The sequence below is a fragment of the Tympanuchus pallidicinctus genome, unplaced genomic scaffold, assembly GCF_026119805.1.
Source record: "Tympanuchus pallidicinctus isolate F22 unplaced genomic scaffold, pur_lepc_1.0 scaffold18, whole genome shotgun sequence".
NCBI classification, from domain to species: Eukaryota; Metazoa; Chordata; class Aves; order Galliformes; family Phasianidae; genus Tympanuchus; species Tympanuchus pallidicinctus.
Window position 1 is genome coordinate 1,076,924 of NW_026294699.1, and position 19,729 is coordinate 1,096,652.

The 19,729-nt window shown below is 47.4% G+C and overlaps 2 protein-coding genes across 7 annotated transcripts in view; one reads left to right on the forward strand and one right to left on the reverse strand.

The window, feature by feature from the left end:
• Nucleotides 1-1,725, forward strand: part of IFT140 (intraflagellar transport 140) — a 76,860-nt gene extending 75,135 nt beyond the window's left edge. For all 3 annotated transcript variants that reach the window (XM_052679919.1, XM_052679920.1, XM_052679918.1), the window contains 4 exons: nt 207-419; nt 504-670; nt 997-1,138; nt 1,271-1,725. In XM_052679919.1, coding sequence (XP_052535879.1) covers nt 207-419; nt 504-670; nt 997-1,138; nt 1,271-1,474 — 726 coding nt within the window. In that variant the 3' untranslated portion in view covers nt 1,475-1,725. The remainder of the gene's footprint in view (nt 1-206; nt 420-503; nt 671-996; nt 1,139-1,270) is intronic.
• Nucleotides 12-19,707, reverse strand: TELO2 (telomere maintenance 2). 4 transcript variants are annotated; one of them, XM_052679930.1, is made up of 21 exons: nt 19,397-19,707; nt 18,798-19,075; nt 18,208-18,276; nt 17,481-17,628; nt 17,025-17,127; nt 16,607-16,675; nt 15,554-15,695; nt 14,205-14,341; nt 13,155-13,243; nt 11,845-11,958; nt 11,179-11,267; nt 10,794-10,885; nt 9,720-9,836; nt 9,037-9,108; nt 8,310-8,480; nt 7,542-7,633; nt 6,712-6,811; nt 6,279-6,343; nt 5,400-5,515; nt 3,004-3,114; nt 12-497 (listed from the first exon to the last, which is right to left on the reverse strand). In XM_052679930.1, exons 1-20 carry the CDS (start codon nt 19,690-19,692, stop codon nt 3,011-3,013), a joined length of 2,463 nt encoding a protein of 820 aa, XP_052535890.1. In that variant the 5' UTR covers nt 19,693-19,707; the 3' UTR covers nt 12-497; nt 3,004-3,010. The 4 variants fall into 4 exon arrangements, with proteins under 4 accessions (XP_052535890.1, XP_052535891.1, XP_052535889.1 ...); XM_052679931.1 differs by lacking the exon at nt 12-497 and adding an exon at nt 1,170-1,282 and having other exon boundaries at nt 11,845-11,955; XM_052679929.1 differs by lacking the exon at nt 12-497 and adding an exon at nt 1,170-1,282.
• Nucleotides 19,708-19,729: the final 22 nt, after the last annotated feature.

Consider the following 19,729-nt stretch of genomic DNA (forward strand, 5'->3'; position numbering starts at 1 on the left):
GTTGGGACAGGTAGAAAAAACAGCTGAGGAGGCTGAGCCTCTCACCTTTATACAGTTTTACAAGAGTGATTTGAGAGGTAGATCTTGGAACAGTCAGTAGGCTGTCCAGAGGAGGCTTCCCAATCATTTTAGCATTGTTTGATTTTTGTATTTGATTTTTGTATTCTATTTGCTCTCTCTGCCCTCCCACCCCCATCCATTGTTAGGCTATGAAGGCACTGCTGAGATCTGGAGACACAGAGAAAATTGTCTTCTTTGCGGGAGTCTCTAGACAGAGAGAGATTTACATCATGGCAGCCAACTATTTGCAGTCACTGGATTGGCGTAAGGACCCGGAGATTATGAAGAACATCATCAGCTTCTACACCAAAGGGAGGGCCCTGGATCTGCTGGCAGGATTTTACGATGTGTGTGCTCAGGTACACCCAGCTTCTGTCATTCTTCAAGGTGTTTAGGTTGTTAGCTGTGCAGTAAGAGCCTCATCTGAATCTCCCTTCCTGCAGGTGGAAATTGATGAGTATCAGAACTATGAGAAAGCACAGGGAGCACTGACAGAAGCATATAAATGTCTTTCAAAAGCAAAGACCAAAAGCCCCCTGGAACAGGAAAGCAAGCTAGCACATTTGCAAAGCAAGATGGCTCTGATAAAGCGATTCATCCACGCTCGGAGGTGAGTTGCTGTGTTTGGAGCATGTAGACTAATGACGAAAGTATCAAGCAAGAGGAAAACACAATTCAATAAATCATTTGCAGAAAACACACTTCTATAAGTAGTTGTTATATTTTTGTAGCAGGGAACCAGAGGTGATTTTAAAAGCTATGTTGGCATTCGAGACCAAAGTATAACCAGAAATATGAGTAACTGTTGACCTGGAGAACCACAGCCATCTTTGGTTGGATGATTATCAAACGCACAGTACAAAAATCTTTCCCGTGCTTCACGTGGCAAGCTGAAAGTCCTCCCCCACACGATTTTTCTGTTTGCTCTTTCGCTAGGGTTTACTCTGAGGATCCCAAAGAAGCCATCAGACAGTGCGAACTTCTCCTGGCTGAACAAGATCTTGACGACACCATCCGGCAGGGCGACGTCCTGGGATTTCTGGTTGAACATTATTTACAAGTGGAGGAATTCCATGTGGTAAGTTAATTTTCAGCTCTCACACGCTGAAGAGCCAGGCTCTGAGGATGGATGCTTTTCACCTTTTTGCTGGGAGCTGTAGAAGCAGCGCACCCTCCTCCCTCTAACAGTGATTTCTGTGCTTTCCTCTAGGCTTACCAGTACCTGGAACAGATGCGGAAAAGAATTCCATGCACCAACCTGGCTTACTATGTCAAGCAGCAGACGATTGAGGCGGTTCACCGAGGAGCAGGAATTCCCATCAGCCAAGCCTTGCTTCCAGAGCAGAGTCAGCACAGCAGCACGGAGAACAAGGACGTGGAAGAAGAAGTGGCTGATGAAGTGGAAGGGCCCTGACATCTCACAGTTAGCAGCACCAAGGCCGAGCACTACATCGTTTATTCTGTAGTCTTTAGGGGTCACAGATCAGTCAGCAACTGCTGCAGCAGACTCTTTTGATTATTACCAAGAAATTTATTTTTTTTCTGCTTGTCTCTATAATCAACAGTGATGGATTATTTTAGACACTACATACAAAAAGCAGACTGTACCTAGCCTGGTATGAATCTAGTTTTTGTATTTTAATAAAGAAAAATTTTAAAAGAGAACTGCACATTGCAAGCTCAGGCCTTGTTTGAGGAGGAAGTAAGGTGAAAAATTGTGAGCTGACCAAATTCTCAGGTACAGGTGCCAACATACTTCTCTTTCCTTAGCAAACTTCTGAAAACAATCTCAGTTCCACGTGGCCAGGAGCTTGGGCAGAAGTCAAACCACTGCCCTTCTACTGCACGCCCTCCTCACCTCAAAGCTTTATTTCAATATTATAGGCTCATCCAGGCTGGAGCTGTGGTTTACAAGAAAGCTGGACTTGAAGCCTCTGAATTGTAGAGTGGTTGAGTTTGTAAGGGAGCCCTAGATGTCATCTGGTCCCACACCCCACCTGTCTTTGAGCAAGGTCACCTGCAGCCAGCAAAGCTTCTCACTGCTCTGTGCATGTCAGAATTTAGAATGGAAGTTTCTTTCTGGCACAAACGGGACCACAGCCATGCATGGAACATTAAGCCAACATCAATAACCAAGGGCTCACTGAGCTTTCAGTGTCTTATGGTGCCCTATGAAAACTTTCAGATTAATGAGCCCTTCTGCTTGCAGTGATTTTTTTTTGATGACTTTGTGCCAAATATTGGTGTGACCAGGAAAGCCTTGAATTGTATGCGCTCAGAGAAGAAAGGTGAAGGAACATTTTAAGATCAGAATCTGGTCCTCAGTTACTTCAGAAGAATCTCCTGTCTGTATGTGTATTATACAGAAAGAATCACTTTGTTCCTTACTCACCCCAACGCAGCTCTAACTCAAACCTTTAAGCCCTGGCAATTTATTTCAGAACTTTGCTGCAGCTATTCAGTGCTTCCATCTCTCAGGGTCATCCCCTACACCACCTCCCCCTTGAAGCAGCAGCCCTCCAATGCTGCCAGAGGATGGGAGCCTCTGTCAGGGGATGTCACAGACAGCCCTGCGAGGTAAGTGGCTGCTTCCAGCCCTCCTGTTTTTCTGACAAGAAGTCTGCTATGAGATCTTCCCTGTATTTTTAGCAGAGCATTCAAACCTGCCAAGGTTATAAATAGCTGGGGTGGGGGCTGGGGGCGAGGGGAGGATGGCAGCGCTCGCCTGCCTTCCTGCATCTGTACACCCCGTACCGGATAGCAATAGCTCACTAAGTTGGCCTCCACTACAAAGTCCAGATGTCAAGTCAGGTTTGCTGGCTTACAGCACTGCACCCTCCCCCCTTCTTCCTCTTCTCCAGCCAGGTGACTGCTGAAGAGGCCCCAGCAGTGCCTACACAAGTCCAGCTGGCAAGAGGATGAGGTTAAGGTCATTTCTTTTACCCTTCAGCTAGGACGGGGCAGTTTCCAGTTTCTTCTTCAGGTTCTCCATTAGTAGCAAGTTCTGCAAGGCCAACCTCCTGCAGTCCCCATCCGGATCTTTCTCTACCACATCTGTAAAAGAACATGCCGAGGCTAAGCTGGAAAATGGAGTAAAACGCACTGCTCTTCACCCAGCCTGTCTGTAATGTTACACTGACCATCACGGCCCTAAAGGCAACAGCAAAACATCTGCCATGCCAGAACTCACACTTCTCCCCTTGAGCTATCCGGAACAATTCTGTAGCCCATCCACTAGCATGAATACAGTCTGCAGTTAAAAATACACTGATTCAGAAGCCTAAAGTCTCCATTCTGCAATTCTACACGACTGCTCAGTGCTTCCTCCTGAAACGTAGTCACAGCACTCTTGAACTGGGGGAAAGGAACTTCCATGCCTGCTTCTTTAACACAATTTTCCTTCAGCTGGTCTTCTGCTAAACTAGTACATTTTTTATGTTTTATGGAGAATGAAAGGGAGGGGACGAAGCTGCTTCAAGCAGCTGTTATTTCAGGGGCCCTTACTGAGCCTGCAAAGCACAAACCAGGATGCACGCAGGATGTCTGAGCAGGGGGAGCCTGGAAGAGCAGAGAGCCTGTGCAAGGATATCCTGTACGCACAAGCAGTGTGCTCAGAGCCCAGCACTGTCAGCCCAAACACATGACTCATTCAGACTGAGCAGAGCTATTTATAACCCCATGGAGAGCTTCACTGCAGTGTTTCCACACTCCCTCTACAGAAGGAGAAAACGGGAAGGCTACAAGGCAGCTTACTGCGAGCTCATAAGCTAAGAGACTGACATTGGCACTGCTTCCAATTGCACGAGCACAGACCTTGAATTGCTGCCACTTAGGGGGTACTAAGATACACCCAGCTCATTTCATCGAATAAATTTACCCATGACAGCTCCACAGCACTTGCAAGGCTGGGAGGGGGGGGGGGGAATTCCCTCAATTCCTCAGCAGCTGCCTTTGAAGGAGCAGTTTCCTAGAAATGCTCAGGTATTCCCCTCAGACCTGACTGTCACAAAGGCAGGTCTCTAATGCCTGACCTCATCTGCAGGAGCAGCAAGGAGGAGCCCAGAACCTCCCAGGGAGAGACATTTTACCAACAATCACAGAATCACAGAATTGTAGGGGTTGGAAGGGATCTCCAGAGCAAAGCCACAGCCCAAGAACTTGTGTTTCAGGAAGAAGCTCCATAAGGACACAAGTTTTAAGTGGCACCTAAACGACACCTGGCTACACGTGGAGCAGAGTTGTGTTCTTAAAGGTTTCTGAATACATCATGCGAGCTTACGTGTTCCCACCAGGAGCTATCGCACAATTTCCAGGCAACAGCACCACAAGAAAAGCCTGTTACACTTCCTACAGGCACAGAAAAATGCTGCTAACCCTGTTCTCCTCCTTCCAACTCATTAAAACCAGACTACACACACCCCTCATTCTGAAAAGAGGGCCACAGCATCCCTGGAAAGGCTTTACTTGGTGATAGCAGTGGTTAACAGTTGAGACGAGCAGATTCTTCAGAGCACACCATGTCATGGGGAAAGTAAAGCTTTTGGCCCCACAAGGCAGCTCTCTTTCTCTTAAAGGCCACAGAGCTCTGCAACCTGTGAGGATCAGAAGCCGCCTGTGTCAGTGCTGCTTCCTGCCTGCTCCCTGGGGGAAGCCAGCTCACCAAGAGGGGCAATGGTGAAGGAAACCAACCCAGGGAGTCACACAAGGGCCACACAGAACAGTGCAGGCTCCAGGAGCACAGACCACACAGCATCATTTCCTCTTGTGCTTGCAGCACTCTGCAGTATGTAACCATGCCCTTGTGCAGTTCTAGCTGTGCACTACTCATAAAAATTGGAGTTTGCACACATTGTTCAGCACAAGCTGCTCTCTTTCACAGGCTGTTATTTCCTTCAGCAATAGGATGTCAGGAGATGGGGCTCTTCCTCCGCCTATAGAACGTGCACACAGCATAACACAGCCACATAAGCCTTGTACGTCACTGCCTGGCTGCAAGGTGCAACGTGACAGCGTTCTGCAGCTTCATGAGAGGAGTGCTTGGAGGCTTAGGCAGAGAAGGGGGTGCACAGCATATTCTAGGATATTTGTTTGGCAACTGTTCTAAAGCGTGAGGACAGCTGCACTTTGAGATGCCTCACACACCTCTCAGCTTTAGAGACCTCTACAATACGTCTCTACAGCACACGGTGTGCTCTGCCACCTGCCCCAGACTTCGAGGCGAGCTGTGGGTATTGTTTGTCACACCAGTGTGGTGCACGACACAAGCACACTACTGCTGCAGCCACACTCTTAAAGAGATGCAAACCAGAAAAACATTGACATTCCCCACCACGTCTCACCTTCCAGCCAGGACCGAGCCTCCAGAAGTTCCTCTGTCACATCGTGCAGAAGATGCTCTGCAGGGACACTGAGGAGTATGGAGGAGACACAGGACAGCAGCCCCTGGCGCACGTACCTGTTGGAGAGAGGCAAACCAGTCAGAACCTGCAGCTTCCTGCTCTACCTTGAGTTGCTTCTTATGGCTCACCTTAAGGCTTCTCCAGTTTCCACCATTTGTGATTATAGAATCATAAAATCACAAGGTTGGAAAGGACCTATAAGATCATCTACTCCAACCATCCTCCCACTACCACTGCTACCACAGGCCACTAAACCGTATCTCATAGCTCCTCATCCAGACTTCTTATGATAACCATTGCCACCTTCCTACTAATTAGGAGTGTAATTATGTATCAGCTGGCATGCCACTCACATACAGAGCCTCTCCCACACATGGGCTCAGTGTGCATAGCAGAACACAGAGACCCGGAAAAGTCTGAGGTGAAAACAGAACTTGTGTGTTTCCAGCATTTTAGCTAAGTGTTAATTTCCTTTCAAGTTGAATGCTGGAGCTGTATCTAAAGTTCTTATTCTATTTCAGCTTATTCAGTTGAAAACATTACAAGGATAGTTGGAGGAACGTGCCCTGTTTTTTATAGGTAATGATTGTACCTCCACACTAGAAGACGCCAGCTAATACCTGTTTGTTTGACGTCAAAGCCACGATTTCATTACACACTCTAGCAATGCTCAAAGGAGCACAAGGCCAGAGGTCAGCGTTGAGAAGAACTGGGGAAGTCACTGGCATTTCCAGCCAGGTGCTGGTCAAGGACAAGGACAGAGTGTGGCTGGCCAGCACAGGGGATCTTTAGAAACAAATGCACACAGCTACAACTCACGAGTCAGTGTGGAAACGCAGAGCCCAAACAAACTCCAGCAGTGCCTTTCCCATCGCAGTAACTGCCTGTAAAACAGGATTATGACAAACACTGAATACCTTCACACTCACATCACTTCAAAGGACTGGATCGCGATACGCACTGCTGTGAATGTCAGGGTTAACAATTATTTTACAGAAGAGAAAACTGAGGCAGTCAGAAGAACTGATGTGCTCAACTTCCCATAGAAATTGAAAGAAAAACTACCAGAAGCAGCAGAAGGAAGTGCAGGGCTGCCTGAATCCCACGCCTCCTTTCTGATCATCTTTTCTCAGCCCTTTGAGGACTCCTCAGCACGTGACCCAAACTCACTGCAGGCCTCAGAGCCCACTGCTGTGTCCGACAGCACCTCTGAGCTCCCAGGCTGGAACTCACTCCACACAGCCTTCCTTACCATGGTGTTGACAGCCAGGTACATCAGGACTGCTAAAGTGTGGACCAGCCTTCCAAGGACAAAGTGATCTTCTCCCAGGAGATCAAACGTTGACAAAGGTCTGCAAGTGCAAGACACAGTTCTGAACCAGTGACAGGGATGATCTCTGGAATGGTTGGGGTGGTTGTGAAGAGCAAACGGTCATGCACAAATCTGAACTCCTAAAACAGCAGTCACTTCACAGACTCCAATACAGTCCACAGCTGCTTGCTCCCAGACCAGAAACATCCTCTCCAGTGAGGATCACTTGCTTGACCAGCAGCCTAGTTTTGTTAGAAAGAACTGCATGCAAAAGCTAGCATTGCTGCCATCCTAGAAACAAACCATAAAGACACATAGTACAAGAATCTTGATTCCAGTGGAATCAATTACTGACCCTTCCTTTGGTAAACAAAGACTTGAGTGATTGACAATAACCCGTGTCCTGTAACATGATGCAGTTAATTTCTGTTTAAAGAGGGCAGCCTGAGTTCTGTGGCTTTGTATGAACCAGCCAAAGTGCTGTTGGATGCTGCGAAAATCATCACCCTGTGGACCTGCTGACAGGCTATGCTTAGTAATGCATTCACTTACTGCAGGGTCTCACATATTTCCATCCAAGAAAACTTCATTGGCTAAGTGGAGAGCAGAAGATCTTCCTCAGTGTGCTTTATCCACGAGCCAGGCATCAGTGTGGTGTCACAAGACTCCCACATAACCTCTGGGCTCTATTCTGCTGCCCTGAGACAAGCAGAACAAGCAAGAGATTCACTCTCAAGCTGTCAAGTTCACATCCCAAGGTGTTCACTCACCTGTCAAAGTTCTGGATCAACGGAAAAAAGAAGTGTCCAGCAAGAGAATTGAACTCATTTGGATGAGATGGCTGTTCCACTTGAGACTGCCCCTGTCCAAAAGAAAAATAAACTTAGACACAAGATGCAGCACCCATAGTTCTACATTCATCTACTGCAGCCATCCCACTGCCAGCTATTGCTTACTTGCACACCTATGGCTGCTAGCTTCCAGGCCAGTCAACTCACTCTCCACTTCAGATCCTCTCACACGTCCAAATGTTTCACTAAAATATATCTCAGTACTGCTGGGTTACATATAACAAACAAGAAGAGAATTTTGGAAAGCAAGTCCTCCAGGATGAACCACTGGGGAGTCACAGGACCTGGGAAACTGGCAATAATTTATCTCCCTGAAAAAGAGAGGAAGTCTGAGACAGTCCACTGCAGATGCAGCTGCACTGAAGGAGGATGCTCTCTGAGGTGCAGCCACAGCTCCCTGCAGTGGCCAGACAAGCCCAGAACATGCAAAGAACGGCCAGAGCTATCCTTCAATGCGAGACAAGGAGACCAAGATTTATTTTCATTCTCCTCCTGGGAGAGGACTACAGGATTTGGTACTGAAAAAAATGTAACAAAATACTGAAGTGAAACTGACATTTCTATCCAGTCCTGCCTCTGGATTGGGCTCAATTTCACGTCTATTTTGCTCTCTCCAGATAAAACTACAGCAACCCCTCCTGTCCTTGTTTCTGCTGGATTTGACATTTGTTGCTGCCGTGGCCTCACCTTAGCAAACCTCCTCGTCTTGCTTTTGATTCTCTCATCAACAATTCTTCTCCAGTCCTTGGAGCTGCCACTCTCGGGAAGGAGCTGGATACGAGGGTTTTGGGCACCAGAATGTTTGGTCTTCCCATGGCCTTTGGCACAGGACAGTTCCTGAGCTGCTAAAACCAGCACCTAGATGAAAAAAAAGGGGGGATGGTGTTAAAATAGGGATAATCTGTACTGAGGAAACAAGTTGAATGCACCCAAACCAACGGGAACAGCAAGGCAGAAAGACACAAATTTAGAATTAAGAACTGCAAGGCAAGCAATTAAACCCAGTGAATGGACTCTGAGGTAAGGTGCAAGCAGTCACTGCCCTGAAACAGAACAGCAGCCCCCTGTTCAGACTCTGTAACCCTGACACAGAAAGAGACATAGGCAGACTGCTGGCTTGCAAAAAGCAAAGAGATCCCAGAATGATGACACATCAGGAGAAAATGGCTGCTTTATGGCAAAAGATCATCACACATTTTTCATTGTGTGGGCAACAATTGCTGCTTAATTCAAATGTAACAGAATTAAGAGCAAGAGAAGAATGGCAGGCTCAAATATAACTAAGAGATTCTCATGCCTCTGCTTCCTCCTCACCTCTCCTACAAGGAAAAAAGGTCCCCACTGCATCTTAGGGACACTGCACTGGTGCAACAAAGACATAACAGAAGCGGGAAGCGAAGAGAAGAGCGCTTACATCGAGAATATCCATGCGCTGACGAAGGCTGTAGTTCAGAGAGTAGAACTGGGAGGTCAAGTACTGTGCTACCTGTGCAGAAAAATCAAGGAGCAGTGAGCCCAGTCTGTAAACAGCCTTTCTACTCATTCCAAACATTCTAAACTCTCCATTCGAGGCAATGTTCAGTTTCCTGTTAGCTAACAACAAGACTCTGAGCTTGGGGAAGAAGAGCACTCTATGAATAGGGGAAATCAAATACTTCCAATCCTAGATTCTCCCAGAGGAAGTGAACAACTAACAGGACTTTGCTATTCTTCTCTCCCCCTATGCAGAGGTTTTCAAACAGCTGTCATGGCAGCTGATTACAAACAGCAGGCTGCCAGTGTGCCTCAGCTTCCTCCCACATAAAGCCATCTTCCTTTAGTGCAAGAATCCTTATCTGACTTGTCTCATCAGGTACACCCAGACACACAAAATCATGTCCTTCAGCCTGTTACAGCTCTTGAACAAGCTTCTGCTTTCCTCTTGTTTGTTATCCATTACAGATCCTTCCGTGCCCAGCCCATCTCTGAGGCACTGCCAGATTTGAACCAGCTCTTCACGCTCTGAAGCTGCTATTACCAAACTAGCAAGAGACTTCACCTCCCTAAATTTTTGCCAGTGCTTCAACTAGAAAAAAGGAAGCAGTAAGAGGAACTAACAGGTATTGGATCAGTGGTTAAAACAGCTACTTGTGCCTTCTGACGGAGCTCTGCAAAGCCTTCCAGGCAGGTCTTCTCCTCCAGATGCAACAGTATTTTTGCCAGCTCCACGCTAACCTGCTCAAAATAAGACAACAGGAATCATGACACTGCAGGTTATGCTTCTCACAGGTTTTACAGAGTCCCATCCACCTTCCACTTCTAATGCTGTAGCACAGAGGGAACAATACAGGTAACAACATGCCCTTTACTCACGAGGGAGAAACAACACATTAAGATAAACATCATCAAGATGGATTTCTCAAAACACAGAACAAAACCCTCAGGTTTTCAGGACATGATTTCTCCATCCACATTCATTTTTCACTTTGGCTTTTTAGACAAATGCTAACATCGTGAGACGGGAAGACCTGACCTTACAATTCCTGAATCAAATCCCACCTTTAGGTGTTCCCTGCCACATCGCTGTGAGCAGTCATCACAGCAGCATCTTTGACCTAAGTTCCTTTCACTCAGGCTTTTAATCTTGATAACACAACCCACCTGCTCCCTTGTTAAGGAGCTACATTTGTACGAGCAAAGACAGGAAGTCCATTTGATTGTATTTCATTTTTGTTGGGAAATAACAATTATTCAATTTCAATTCAATGTCAATTACATTATTGAAATTATTCAATTTCAATTCAATGTCAATTACATCCAAAATTAAAATTATTTTATCTGTGGGATTCATGGCAGCTCTACGTGTTGCCTTTCCAAAGCTTTTTCTGCCCAGCACAAAGCATGGAACTTGCCCTGCTGCCCAAGCGACTGGCAAGGTCTACTTGCAAACACATTTCTTTTTCAGTGCTGGAGCTGCTCAGTGCCACTCTGCTGCCTTCACTCCTGCCTACTTCTTTGTGCTCTGTAGCCTCAGCTCAAAAGCAACTATTTCCTTCTATTTCCCTTCCCAAGCTCAAAATTCAGACATTAGCTCAGTGGGTTGCTCTGCTGGGAAGACTGATCTCCTCACAAGGCCAAAGGGATCGCCCAGCACCAGAGCCCACTGCTCACTGTTAGCTCACACTGCTTCACCTCTCTTGCTGCCGCTGGATTCTTCCGAACCAAGCTCTCAAGAGCCTTGACAGCTTCTTCCCACTTGTCCAGATCTTCAGAACCTGTCAGGACTGAAGGCAAACAGAAGGCAGGCAAGATATTAGCAGAACAGTTCTGCTCAGGTACATGCCCTAACTTTCCTCTGCCAGCAGTTTGTCTTCTTACAAGAAGGCACAGCTGACCCAGCACACAACCAGCATTAAGAGCTGGACTGCAGCTCTTTATGAATGACAGTTCAGCACTTGAGCCCAGATAACTGAAAAAATACAGCTTCTCTGCATTAGCTGCAATAAAAACAACCGAATGAGACCGCTCTCCCCAAAAGAGTAAGAAAAAGATGAAGACTCGTCCCAACATCTCACACCTTCAATACAGTCTCGAATATACACTGGAGCCTTAGTCTTCTTCAGTTCTTTATCCTCTGACATGTCGTAAGGTGTCAGGTCATCATCACTGTAAACAAACAAGGGCAGGAGTTAGCCCATAGGGGAAGGCTATTCTTTGCCCAGCTGACCTCAAGGAAGTAAAGAAGCAGCACAAACACCACTGTTACACCACTACTACTGCAATGCAGAGCAGCATGGCTGCAGCCCAGGCTAAAGGAGCTCCCTGGGAAGTTGTAAGAATGACTCTGTCAGCAGATCTCCTGGCCAAGTGTAGGCAGGGGTCAGGAGACCCAGAGGCATGAAGCTGATTCTTGAGATTTCTTTATATATTATTTGTAAAAAGCCAGGATAAGCAGGTCCACTAATGAGTACATATATCAGTAAATCCAAGAAATGTCTCATAAGTCAATCAAACTGAATGAATACAATGGTTGTGCCTGACAGTGGCTTTGCTCCAGTTATTGACAAATGTTCTTGCATACCGTTTCCTACATGATGTCTTACTCTGCTGAACACCATTCAGCTGAACAAGGTCTGCTCCCTCATTCTGGTCAGAAAGAACAAAATCTGCTCCCTCCTCTCCAAGGCTGCTTTTAAGAACCTGCTATTTCTTTTCCATTTCCTACCAGTTTCTTGACTCATACCTGTCAAGCTCAGCATCTGACTCCTCTTCTGGCATCACATGAGTCGTTGCTGTAGGTGATTTCCCATTACTTTCCAATACTGGTGGCAGTGCAGCATCTGCATTCTCATTCCTGCTGAAAGCAATGAGAAACAATAAAACCAATAAGGTAACAGTCTGTATTCACAAGCAAAAAGCTCCCAGCTCCATCACAGCCCCACTGCCTCAATAGTATGACAAATTCTCGTTTCTGTGTTGTCCCACCCACACAAGGAACAAAGTCCTGAGGCAGAGAACGCAGTGAGGGGAGAAGCAGAATCTCACAGCTGCAAAGTAATAGAAAACAGAACTTGAGTTAGCTCATTTGCTGCATTCTCCCTCTGCTAAGTTGTACCTAGGATTGCTAAGGAAAGACTCGTCTGTGGTAGGTGGATCTCACTGGTCTGGAGACCATCAGTGACACTGACCAAGTGGAGAGCTAGGATCTTAAACCTCTCCTAAGGAGACAAGTGCAGTAAAGTATTTCTTTGGACTTCAGTATGTCCTTTAATCTCTCTACTTCTCAAATGCTGCCTAAGCAGCTGTCTGTGCTGACTACACCACTAAAACAGGAGCTCTACATCTTCTGTAATTCACTGGAGTGCTGGACAGCTTCATTTGCTAATAACATCAAGTGACTGATTTATCCGCTGTTAAGAACAAGTGCTTCAAGAGCTACAGCAGATGCCATGAAAGCAAAGAGCACCACAGAACCAGGAATGGTCAACTGACAGATATCCCATATTTTTCTTACTGATGAATGGTCTGGACACAGAAGATCTCTCAGATGCAGACAGAGAGGCCCATTCAACTCTGCTCAGGGGAACGTAAAATCCCTAGAAACTGCAGCATGGTTTCGCTACGATCAGCTGTCAAACAAGCAATTCTAACACATGCTACCATTTGAGTTGTGAATTTAAGATAATTATATTGCATTATAACAACAGTGCATTGCAATACTTTGTAAGAATATAAAAGACATCTTGAATTCCACATATGGTCCTAAAATACAACTCAAAAGAGGTACACAGAAAGGCAAAAAGAATGACCAGGGGCTCAAAATTGATTACATACAAGGAATGACTAAAAAATTGAGGGCTTGTCTGGAAGGGACAACGATTGACAAAAAAGGCATGAGGAGAATTAAAAAGTTCAGAATCAAACAACACATCTCTTCCAGATGCAGTCCCCAAAGATTATCAAGGGAAAAAATCAAATCAAACATAACTTTTCCAGTTACTCAGCATGTTTTTTGTATCTGCTACATGGAAATGAAGAGCAGCAATGTCTTACTTATTGTCTGGAAGACCTGGGAGGACACTGAGTGGTGCAGCTTGTACCAGAAGGGACTTCAGCTCTCTTGCTTCATCATCTTCTTCATACTAGACATTCAGAATAACTGTTACTGCTCTCTAAGATGACAAACATGCCCAGCATGCAACACCTGACCCCTCTGCAGTGCGCAAATGGGGACTGAATCATCCTCAGCTGAACACACAGCCATCCCTTTTGTTTCAATCACTACCAGCAGTAACATTAAAGCTGCACAGAGATCAGTGCCACGCGTAATCTTCCCCCCTGTATTTCATGGTAGTGCTTGGTCAGACCTTGTCTCAGTGTTATTTATAATCTTCAAAACGTTTCGTAAGTGGCAATGCAACAAGGAGAATGAATCAGGTTTTTATGGAACAAATGGGATTTTATCACATAATTCTTCTACCTTATTCTGGCAATAACATGCCAAAGATCCCCATGTCAATCTTGAAAATCTCAGGGCAGGCATTCCCAGCACGTCAGGGAACACACACTCACCACTCCCAGCTCCCATAGGTCAGACTGGGGTTTCCTCACACAATGTGACAATCTTCCAGTGGTCCATTACTTATTAACAATTTACCATAAGCTTAACCATCAGATTACACCCCTAGGGCCACCCTCACCCGTCCACCTGGCTTTTGTGCAATTCCTTTTTGTAATCAGGCAACCTCTCTTTTGGAAAACATCGCTGACTCTCCTCACTTCCAGATAAGAAGTGTTAGAAGGTTGGATATTAGGAGGAAGTTTTTCTGCCAGAGGGTGGTGAGGCACTGGCACAGGTTGCCCAAGGAGGCTGTGGATGCCCCATCCCTGCAGGCATTCAAGGCCAGGCTGGATGTGGCTCTGGGCAGCCTGGGCTGCTGGTTGGTGACCTGCACACAGCAGGGATTGGAACTGGAAGCATTGTGGCCCTTTGCAACCCAGGCCATTCTATGACTCTGTGATAACGCTCTGGCTCACCTGCTTTTAAACTTGTACTCCCTCTGTGTCCCATGTACCAGAGAGGAATTTCACTACAACCTTTACCTGAAACTGCAGGATGGGCCCATCCGTGTTAATCTTTGAACTGATGCTCTCGGCCACTATCATCCCCAGGCGCCGTATCTGAGGCAGGCTGCTGTCCAGGTGGCACTTCACGCCCTCCATCATGCTCGTGAGAAGTTCTGCAGAACACAGACAGCATGCAAACAATGCCAGAGCCAAACGTGTGCCTTCAGAGGTCATCCAGCGAAGGGCAGAAAGGCAAGAAGGGCCTAAGCAACCACGACTTCTGCCTGCAATGGCAGTATTGCCTTTCAGCACCAACATACTGAAGCCATGCTTTGTTGTGGGCACACAAGCACACATCACAAACATATTCTGAATCTGGAATATTTAGTTTTTCACTGGTATAAAAAAACAGAAAGGATTTCAATCCTTAGCTTATGTTTAGAGCTTTGAAACTGGGTAAGTGAAACCCACATCATGAGGAAATGGCAAATTCTGGCCAGTGCAGTAATCAGAGGGAGGAGATTCCCTCATCACCTAGGCAAGCTGACACAGGTAACTAACATCAGCATTTCTCAGTCCAGAAAGAACTGTGACTGCCATCCTTATCTGGCAGACCTACTGTCAGCTCAGGAAAGCTTATGTGTTCAGCAGCTGCCAGAGAGGAAACAGGTTATAAAACTTGAGCACAGTAAAACTTGAGGCAGTAGCAGGTCTTGTGAAGCACAATGAACTCCAGCCTGAAATGGCAGAACAGGTTGTCCAAGTCAACCTTCCAACAAGTGAAAAACAAAGCCAGACAAGAAGCAACTCTAAAAATTGGACAGATATTATTTTTTTTGCAATAAAAGTTTTAATTTCAGACCAGAACCCCACTCTGCTACATGTTATCTAATTACAAAACAGTCCTTGCCTGTAACACACTATCACTACTCACCCAACAAGTGAGCACACTGAGGGAGCAGAAGAACACAGGAATGCACACAGACAGAGCCGAGCCAAACAGCTTCTGATTCATGGTGCACCTCCTCCCATCTCTTTTGAAGTGTTATTCATGCTTCAGCACCAAGACAATTTAAGCACGTGATTCCTCCACCCAGTTCCAGAACCAATTTAAGTTTTCCTGAGACAAAACTTAAGGGTTCCTAGGGCCACTATTCAGCTAAGAACTTCAGTTCAAAGATACCGATCTCCAACTTCACACTTTAAAGCTCCGTGCTTGGAATCACTTTGTATCACTGCTAAAGGAAAAGGATTCCAGCAGGACACCCAGCCTGACAGGATGAAGACAGGACAGTTTTGTTCACCTACCCATCAAAACAAATCATTCTCTCTTCCCAGTCAGACTTTCTGTTAAACACATCCATGCCTCACTTCTGCCACCTCACCTTGCCTGCAGCTCTCTATTTCGGGTTCCTTCAGGTGAGAAAGGCAGATAAGAATGGCCTTACTAATATACTGCTGCTGCTCCACTGGAGAGTGTTTCACTGCACTGCTGCTGCCCCAGGTCTCCAACAGCTCTCGCAGCACCTGAATCAGAGTATAAACAACTTTGTTCATCCAAACTCTCTTGAAACAGATCTTTTCCACGTGTCAGACATACAGCACATGACACCTCAGGATGGCCCACAGGTCTTAATGCCTCTCAGTGCAGTCAGCCTCCCTGCCCACGGTGCTAACTTTGTATTTCAGAGACCAAAACGGTCTCGTGCTTGGCCAGCTGAGAAGTCCAGACCATCCTCCTTTAATATCTTGTTAAATGTACGATTTTTGAATGATAAATACATTTCTTTTTCTTAAACACAGTATCATACTGCTTTCTGACAATAATACATTGTTCTGCATATTATCTGCTATCACACAATGTTTCCAGTCCAATGTTCAAAGAGCAGCTGCCAGTGGTCTCACATTTTAGAGTTTGTAACCGCTGCAACAAACAAACAAACAAAACCCAACACAAAATGATAACAAAACAGGGGTGATTTCCAGAAATACAAACTTCCTGGAAGTTCTGGTGGTACGCTGCTAAATTGGAGAGAGAAAGGATCTGTATCCCCACTGAGGTTAAGGGAGAAAAAGAGATTCCGAAGCATCAAGCATTCAGCACACAGTCGGCTCATAACCAACTCCAGCACTTTCTGTCACCCAGGTCAGCTGAGAGAAGCTGAGGAGGACAAAGGGCACCTGTAACAATCCAGGCCTTTGCAGTTTTGCTACCTGGAGGACAATTTGCCAAGTGAATATGAAAAGCATCAGCAGTGCAGAACGTCTTTGGTTTTGCACAACGTGTTGGTTTTGCATCCCAGGGCTGCCATTGCTGCCACGAGCAGCAGCAAGAGTGACTTAGGGAAGTTCCAACACCCCACCCCACACGGACACACACTGATAGCGTAGAATTCCTTCCGATCAGACACCTCACCAAGGCCATGCCTTAACCTTACCTTGATCAGTAAGGCACGACGAAGGCTCTCCAGGGACAGATAGCCAAGAAGATTCTGCAGCACTGCAGTCTGTAATGAAAACCACAGGTCTTGCTTTAACTGGGCATGAAGTCAGCGTCCAGCAATGCTGAACGTGTGTTAAACTTCAATGTGAAGGACTGGTTGACAGCATTCAAACAGAAAAACTAATTAAAAAAGGAAAAAATAAGAACAAAAAAGCAATACGAGCAATTGCTGATGAAATATATGGCAAATCAGGACAGCAATGCAGCACTTGTACCAGCAATACCAGACAAATACAGAACAGACACAGTCTAGACCCGGAGCTCAGCTAAATAAAACCAAACCCAACAACAACAAATTGGCACTATGGCAAAGACTGGCATTGCTTCACTGCTGTTCAGCTCAGAGCCCTTACCGTGCAGCCATACTGCAACAGCAGCATCTTCTGTGTCACGACAAACTGAGCTTTCTTATTTTTCACAACCAGATTCCCCAGCAATCTAGACAAGACATCTGCCCTAGCAAAACAATAGCAAAACATTAGGGATCTATGGAGGGATTGTCACACTGCCTCTCATTACACGAGATTCTTTGAGCAGCTATTTGCACTGAAGTGAACACCTCTAAATGTTACGAGTCACTCAGTGGTTGCAAATAATGTTTTTTTTCACTGCATGCCATGGCTCAGGCCTGTAGGGAGCAGTGCAGGTTCTAGCTGAGGGGGAACAATCAGCAGTTTTGTCCCTTGGTCCCTCAGGAAATGGCACTGTAAGAAACAGACTACACACGTGTGCGTGCCAGCATCTGTCCTAAGTTCTGTGGCAAAGTTCCTCCCTGAAGCAGAGCAAAAGCTGGAAAACAGAGTTCTTACCCCGGCGCTCTCTGAACAAAACCAAGGACCACTGCCTCCATCCAGCGGTCTGGCACACGTTCAACCAACCGCCAGCAAATTCTTTGCCAGATGCAGTCAGACTTGGTGAGATCCGTGAGGTGGGGCATCAAAACGCTCAGAATTTCCTCTGAAGGAGGAGAGAAAAGAAAGAAACACATCAGCTGGGAAGAAGGACTGCAACGCTTCTTGAGGTCAGCTGCAAGCATAAAGATCTTTATGGACGGAGAAACAGAACAGTCTGCGATTCTATTTTCTTTCTGTGGTGGGAACACCGTGCAGCCTAAGAAACTTGCAAGCATTCCTCACTGCAGTAAATAGATGTGCAATCTCTCCTTCTTGTCCCTGAAGCCCTGTCAGCAACTACTGTGACTTTAAACTCCTAAGCCAAGCGAGACTGAAGGCTACTCATAGGAGATGATTATTACATATGGGGAGTGATTTTTGCTGGTATTTACAACACACTTTCAGGTTACTGGATTAGATACACTAGAAGAGCACTTAATAGTTATGCCCCAAATGGCAAGATGAGGGGAAGGGCAGAAAGCTCACATATTTTCGAGGTATGAGCACATCACACTTGCATGAGATAATAGAAGAGCATTGCCATCTATCAGATCTGTAGCTGAGTGGCCTCAGAAAGCAGAGAGCAGCCTATGCTGATCCACAAATAAAACCTCAAAGCTACCAGGTCAGGTAGAACACTCACTTTGTCTCCCATGAACACAGACCTTTCCCAGGATATGTGAAACGAAAGAGACTGAGCAATCCAAGCCACCTGGAATGAAACAGACAGAAGCTTAACGAGATCATCACCAGCATCACACAAAGCTGGTACACACATACCTACAGGCCACAAGTCTGAAAATGCAGATGAGTTTTCTTTTGAGGCATGACTTCAGCCACCCCCCCCCCATCTGCCTTCAGGTACAAACCAACCCAACATTATCCACGCAGAGGTGGAGTGAGAGCACTGAATAGCTCAGTGCTGCTTCAGCACAACGGTGAGTGCATTAGTGGTTGGTTCTGCACTGGTCTTCCACACACTTCATTTAGCTCACAGCTGGCAAGGGATGAGGATATTTAATAGTTCACACGGCTGCAGCTTTTAGCAGGACTTTTAACAGCCTCAGTCTCAATCCTGGTATCTTATCCTCTTAAAGCACAACGTACTTCACAATAGAAGATGAACTTAAGGCTCCACAACACCCATTATTTACACCTCGAGCACCAGTCGAGGGCTCCACGCGCAAAACACTCCAGAGGAGCCGCCTATACGCGCCAGTTCTGCATTCTCACCTCTGAGCGAAGCGGAGACGTTGTGCAGCACCTGGAGAATCGCGCCACCCAGCAGAGGGAAGTAATGCTGCGGGAAGAACACGGCGGGGCTCTGGCCCAGGAGGCTGTTGCCGACGAGGTCGGGCAGACACACGATCCTGCCCAGCAGCGCGTCCTGCCGCTCGGCCGAGCCGGGTCGGGAATGCTGCTGGCACTGCTCCCAGATGAGCGCGGACAGGCGGCCCTGCCGCAGGAACCGCTCCAGCACCTCGGGCACCGCGGCCAGCCGCCAGTCGGAGCTGAAGGAGGAGAGCTGCGCTGAGTGCCCGCCCCGCCCCGCCGCAAGGAGCTGCGCGCGGCTGCCGTACTGCTACCGCCGCAACCCCGCTGCGGGCACCGCCGCCTCCAGGCGCCCCGACCCCGGCCGTGGGTGGGCTGCAGGCAGCCCGGGACAGGGGTGGGGCTGCGAGGTTCCTCCCAGCTCAACCGCTCCTGGATTCTGCCATCCCCTAAAGGCGACCCCGAGCCGCCGAGCCGAGCAGCACGGCCGCTCCGTGACCCCACGGGAAGCCCCGCTCAACCCCTGCTCCCCTGCCCGGTCCCCGAGGCGCGGCACTGACCGCGGGGCCGCCAGGCTGTCGGTCAGCGCGCTGAAGGCGAGATCGGGCGGGCCCTCCAGGAAGAGGCTCCGCCACGGGCCGGCCGGCTCCTCCGGCCCCGCTGCCAGGTTGCGCAAGAAGGCTTCGAGGCGCGCCCGCTCTCGCTCGCCGAGTGCCGCTGGATCCCCCGCCGCAGCCAGGGCCGCCCGCACGGCGTCCACCGCCTCCGCCTCAGGACAGAGCCCGGGCCCGGCCGCCTGCAGGGCGCTCTCCAAGGCCGCCGCCATGATGGATATCGTACCGCTTCCTGCCGCCATGGTGGAAGCCGTGCCCACTTCCGGCCGCCATGTGGCC